The 6,349-nt window shown below is 49.4% G+C and overlaps 1 protein-coding gene across 2 annotated transcripts in view; it reads right to left on the reverse strand.

Moving 5' to 3' along the window:
- The window catches only part of LOC115179682 (neuropilin-2), a 67,867-nt gene that overhangs the window by 23,179 nt on the left and 38,339 nt on the right, over positions 1–6,349 (reverse strand). For both annotated transcript variants that reach the window (XM_029741357.1, XM_029741358.1), the window contains 2 exons: positions 1,693–1,837; positions 36–385 (listed from right to left, as the gene is read on the reverse strand). In XM_029741357.1, coding sequence (XP_029597217.1) covers positions 36–385; positions 1,693–1,837 — 495 coding nt within the window. The remainder of the gene's footprint in view (positions 1–35; positions 386–1,692; positions 1,838–6,349) is intronic.

Raw genomic sequence — 6,349 nt, forward strand, 5'->3', positions numbered from 1 at the left:
ATCACCCCCACCCCACACATGTCCCCCACACCCACCTTGGGCAGGCTGGTCTTGCTGTCCATGACATACTCCCAGTTCTTCCCGTCTAGACCGTGCGCCACGCGGTACTTCCTCACAAAGGCCCTGTTGTCGGTGCTGCTTGTCCCCTCTCCGCCCCTCGCCCCCTGGGTAATGATCCCCCGGACCATCTTGGGGACACCCAGGTCCACTTGGAGCCACTCCTCCCCAGCCAGGGGCTGAGCGGGGCCGGGGAACCAGCCTGAGTGGCTGGCCACCAGGCGGGCGTTCCCCGGGGACCACAGCATGTCTCGAGCCGACGAGGCTGAGATCTGGGCGTCAGGGAGCAGGCCAGAGAGGAGGCCCTGCATCTCTGAACACGGAGCATCTGAAGAAGAGGAGGAGGGAGAGGGACGAGGAAGGGAGGGGGTGGAAATGATTAATTAAAAAATCCCCTTTATTTGGGTCAATGTCATACATTATACAAAACGATGATAGAGGAGGAGATGATAGAGGAGGAGGAGAGAGAGACGGAACTAGGAGAGAGAGAGGGCAGAAAGAGCGAGGGAAAGAGAGGGAGAATGGTAGGGGAAGAGAGAGAAAGCGGTAGGCAGAGGAGGTTAGCGAGGAAGAGACCGAGGGAGAAACAGAGGAGAGAAGACCCGAGACGAGACGGAGTGAGACCGAGAGAGGAGAAAGAGAGCGAGGTTGAGCGAGGTTGAGAGAGGAGAAAGAGAGCGAGGTTGAGCAGAGAGGAGAGCATTAGTAGGGCTGACGGTTAAGAGCACACAGATCAAAGTTTCATGCTGGTATGTCACAGCACTAGCAATGAATGTAAATTAAGGATAAATGGCAACAGAAATGTGTGTGTATGTATGTATGTATCAACGTGAGGTCATCATGCGTAATGAGTCCTACTCTATCTCCCTCTCTGTGAATCACAGTTCAAGATTTACAAGTGAACAAGAGTGACATGAATGATTGATCGTGACCCTTTCTTGTGACATACTGCAATCTGCGATATTGTAGGGGTTGAGAGAAAGTAGGCTGGTATCCTGACATCAAAAACAGTGTGAAAGGGCAAGAGAGGAAGAGGGAAAAGGGGAGAGACAGAATTATTCAGAGGTAGAGAAAGGAGATTGATCGAGAGAATTGGAGTAGGTGGAGAGGGAGAGAGAGAAAGAGGGCAAAGCAAGAACAGAGGATGGAATGAGAGAGAAAACGGAAGTGAGAAAATAATGATCACGAGGGAGAAAGGAGGAGAAAGAGGAAGGGAGAGCAGAAACATAGTAGAAAGATGGAGTGAGAGAAAAGACGATTACGGAGGAGGGAGGGATTGGAGACGCACTGGCTGGCTGAGAACGGAGTAAAACTTTGATTAGACTAATGATCTGGTTGCTGTCGGGAGTTCTTCTGTGTGCGCGTGCGAGTGTGTGTGAGCGCTCATGTTACTGCGTAGTTAATGCATAAACTGGCTGGCGTTTCTTCTAAGGGGGTTCTTTACGTTTCTTCACTGACAGAGCAGGAGATGCCAGAAACACGTTTTGTCTCTCCAAAGAAAATGACTCTGTTTTGACGTGCAGTGGGACAGAGGATAGAATGTAAAAAGGATGCCTCAAGTATCTAAGGCAAAATAACTTAAACATCTCTTTTCCCGTGGCTCTCTCTCTCTCTCACACACACACACACACACACCTATGATCTGACAGCCGTAGAGTTCGAAGCGCAGGGCAATGCCGCTCTTCCAGCTCTGAGGCCGGATGCGTACGAAGCGGGCTAAGACCGGCTGGGGTACGCGGTTCAGCACCACCTCAGACGGGTCTGTGTTAGCATGGAAGATCTGAAGAACAACACAAAGAGGGGTACATGGTTAGACTTTTATACCAATCAAAAGATCCCACACACATTTTATACCACACACACAAAGGCCAAAGGCTGACAGAAGTGGAGAGCCTTTGTTGCATCAGCCGGCGCGATGGGGATGAGTGAATGAGTGAGTGACACAGTGAAAGGAGATGATTGCTGCGCTCGATTTCTTGACCGTAAATCGCTCAGGGTAAGAGCGTCTGCTGAATGACCAACATGTAAATGTCAATGAAATCAGTGTGCTGCATGTGTGTGGAGCTAGGAGATGTGCATGTCAAAAAGAGGGGATGCTGTCCTCGCATTGCAAACAATCATCTTGGGAAAAGTGAAGAAGTGTGCGAGCAAGTCAGAGTAAATGTTTCAGCCACATACCGTCTTCAGTTCTCTCTCTCTCTCTCTTTCTCTCACTTGCTCGCTCTCTGCCACACACACACACACACACACACACACACACACACACACACACACACACACACACACACACACACACACACACACACACACACACACACACACACACACACACACACACACACACATCCATAGCCCGCAGTGTGAGTCTCGCTTCGCTGCACACACACAGAGCCCCAGCTAAGCACAGACAACCTAAACCCAGATCCAATGACACCGACCCAGCTGTCTGTCTGTGTTTGTGGGGCAAAAGGTGAGGGCTGGTAGGGGTTTGGAAGGGCAGACAAACACACACACACTCCCCTTCCCACACCACCCACGCACACTACCGCCCTGGGGGGGGACTGAACAGTGGACAGAAATGCTCGAGGGACATGACAGGGCAAGGTCAGACAGGATTGGGTGTTCTGTAAAAGTAACAGGATGTCTCTGCAGGAGGGCAGGACATGACCACGGACAACTTCCTGTGGCATCCACCCCAAACGTCCGCCCACAAACGTCCGCCACCCTCCTTACACCTCCCTTCCTCTCCTGACCCCTCAGGGAGAGAGGTTAGAGGATACATGTGACTATAGGAGGAGTCTCTTCCTGTTCAGGGGAAGGACACAGACAGACAACAGACAGATAGATCATGCTCGTGGGAGGAGAGGAACAAATGGTGAGAGACGTCTGACCCACCTCTTGTCCGATCCCTCTATCTGGCCTGGAGGTCTTCCACCAACCCCACCCCTTCAAAACACCTCCATAACAACTCCATTCCTCTCTCTCTCTTTCCATCGCTCTCCCCCATCCCTCTCTCCGCTCTCTATCCATCTCCCCCTCTTCCTCTCAAGTGAGGCTCATTGCTTGAAACCACAAGACCGTCTTCTGGCATGCGATAACACCCCCCCCCCCCCCCCCCCATGAGAAAGAAAGACAAACTAACTTCGATAGGAGGAAGTATGAGCCCTAAACTCACTCCAAGTGACAGTTATAACGGTTAATTTACAGTTAGAACAAGTTTGGACTGTCCAACTCCAGATATAAGAGGAAGTCAGAGGAAGAAAGGACCACAGATAAAATATTAATATCAGTTAAAACAGAAACTGACTGTGTTCCAAATGGGACTCTATTTCCTATGTAGTGCACTACATTTGACCAGGGCCCTACAAAGGCAATAGGGTTCCATTTGGGACAAAGCCACTGTAGAAACATGTATTGTGGCCCAAGATGCACCAGATAGACAGCCAGGCGTTACACCAACTGACCACAGAGGGCACCAGAACTAAAGGTTTTAATAAGGTTTATTTAAAGCGATGTTTCTTGCATGAAATGCAGGCCTATTGTCATATGCAATGTAGGCCTATAGTCAAATAATTGAATGCACTTTCAATCTGTCTCTTTCGCTCTTCTCCTTTGTGTCTGGGTCTATGGTCATTCTCTTGCTTTTGTAACCGATGTGAAATGGCTAGTTAGTTAGCGGTGGTGCGCGCTAATAGCGTTTCAATCAGTGACGTCACTCGCTCTGAGAGTAGGGTTTCCCCTTGCGTTGCAAGGGCCGCGGCTTTTGTGGCGCGATGGGTAACGATGCTTCGTGGGGTGTCAGTTGTTGATGTGTGCAAGGGTCCCTGGTTCGAGCCCGGGTTGGGGCGAAGAGAGGGACGGAACCTACACTGTTACACTTTCCCTCCCTCTATCCTTCCTTGTCTTTCCTTCTCTCAGACTATTTGTATTATATTTTCCCGTCTCATCTCTTCTCTCTATGTATCTGAGGCTATAATCATTCTACCCACCATTACTTCTCTCTCTCTCCCTCACTTTCACCCTCGCTACAGTGTTTTCAATCGCTCTCTCTCTCTTCCGGTCTTCCTCTCCCTGTGTCGGAGGCCACTCTGTCCCCCCGGTTTTGTTTGGCCCTGTGCACTGTGTGTGTGTGTGTCTGTGTGTTAACCTAACCCCCATGAGTCCAAACCACAAACTGTCCCCCAGAAGTAAACATAGCCAGCTCTCACCTAGTGCCAGATGGTGAAGAGATAATGTCACTTATCTTTTAACGGCCCAAACCACCATTCACCACACAGACTAGTCCTTAGACTTAAAACAACATTTTACAAATTCCTTTTTTCCACAAGGAAACTTCATTTTGTGATGTCAGGCACATTCAACAGACCTTTTTTTGTGTGTGTGGGGGGGGGGGGGGGGGGGCATGAGGGCTTTTAGAAAATAAAGAAGGGTATGAGAGAGGGAGAAAGAGAGAAAGAGAGAGAGCAATGGGGGTGGGGGATAGGAGGAGGAGAGTCGTGCTGCAGACATCCCCAGTCCCCTCCATTTCCCCTTCCTCTCTCTAGTCACATCCTGACCCCTAACCCCTGACCTCAATATCCCTATCAGCAGGGTCAAAGGTCATTCAGCTCATTAGACACCTGGACATTTGCTGGAAACAGGTGAAGGGTCATAAAACTGTGTGTGTGTGTGTAAGAGTGGATGCTTGGATATATGTGTATATATGAGTGTCTGTGAGTTCTTGTAAGAGCATGTGTACGCTCTATGTACATCATATGTGTTCATGCAAATTACATGAGTGTGTTATTGTATGTGATGGTATGGGACGTGCCATTGTTGCTATGGCAGACTGTGGGTGTCATTCAGCCAGTTGTCTGGGCGAACTTTGTAATCTGCCTGACGACGGGAGGGAATAGGGGGGGAGTAACCAGTCTAGCTCCGCCCTTACTCAACACACAGGGCAAAGAGGGCTAAATAATTAACATTGTCATGTTGTCTCCTCATGTGGCAGGTCATGAAATGATAATGAACCCCCCCCCCCCCCAACGAAAATCTTACCCCACACTACCCTAGCCCTCCTGCACCAGTTCACACACACACATATACACACCCTGGAACACCTCCCACGTTTTATGTGACGGTCAAATGCCTGGAGCGGATGGACACCGGCGGGACAGAGGCACCGTGGATATTTAACTATTGATGACCCTCCGGAGAAGAATGGGGTCACCGCGAAAGAGAGGGAGTGTGTGTGAGTGTGTGCAGAGTAGTGGAAGGAGATCGTGTCAGACGAGTCTCCCTGATGAAAACACTTCTCTAAAAACAAGATGGAGAGAAAACAGAGAATAACAAATGGAGACCTACCGTAGAGAGAGAGAGAGAGAGAGATACACAGTAGACAGAAGCTCTACTCATCCTGAGATGATCTATTTGCCTTCTCTCTCTGTCCCTCCCTCTCTCTCTCTCTCCCTCTCTGTCCCGGTGCTTTTGGCATCTCTGCTGTGTGTCCCTTGAAGCTGATGGCACCACAGGGAGATGTGGCCGAGCTCTGCACAAGACATTATTCTCTCTGTCGCTCTGTCGATCCATCCCCCTCCCTCCCTCCCTCCCTCCCTCCTGCCCTCCTTTTCTCGCTCCGTATGAAGATGTTGACAGTAGGGATTGGTTCCAACTGGCTGCTCTCCACTAGTGGCTTGAAGAGGAGGCCAGCAGGGCTGAGGAGTGTGTGGAGTGTGTGTGGATGCTGAGGTACAGCACTCCTTTGAAATGGTCTCCCACCCCCTCAAACAGTTGTTTTTGTCAATGTCTCCCACTCTGCCCCACTTCTCTCTCATCACACTGCAAGTGTGTGCGTGGGTTAGTGTGTGGGGTGTGTGTGTGTGTGTGTTAGGTGTATGTGTGTCTACATGCGTATGTGTGTGTGTGTCTATGTGCTTGAGTGTGTAAACATGCCTGCGTATATGTTTGTGTGTGTGTGTCTACAGTGGGGGGAAAAAAGTATTTGATCACCTGCTGATTTTGTACGTTTGCCCAATTACAAAGAAATGATCAGTCTATAATTTTAATGGTAGGTTTATTTGAACAGTGAGAGACAGAATAACAACAACAAAAAATCCAGAAAAACGCATGTCAAAAATGTTATAAAATGATTTGCATTTTAATGTGGGAAATAAGTATTTGACCCCTCTGCAAAACATGACTTAGTACTTGGTGGCAAAACCCTTGTTGGCAATCACAGAGGTCAGACGTTTCTTGTAGTTGGCCACCAGGTTTGCACACATCTCAGGAGGGATTTTGTCCCACTCCTCTTTGC

The sequence above is a fragment of the Salmo trutta genome, chromosome 39, assembly GCF_901001165.1.
Source record: "Salmo trutta chromosome 39, fSalTru1.1, whole genome shotgun sequence".
Lineage (NCBI taxonomy): Eukaryota > Metazoa > Chordata > Actinopteri > Salmoniformes > Salmonidae > Salmo > Salmo trutta.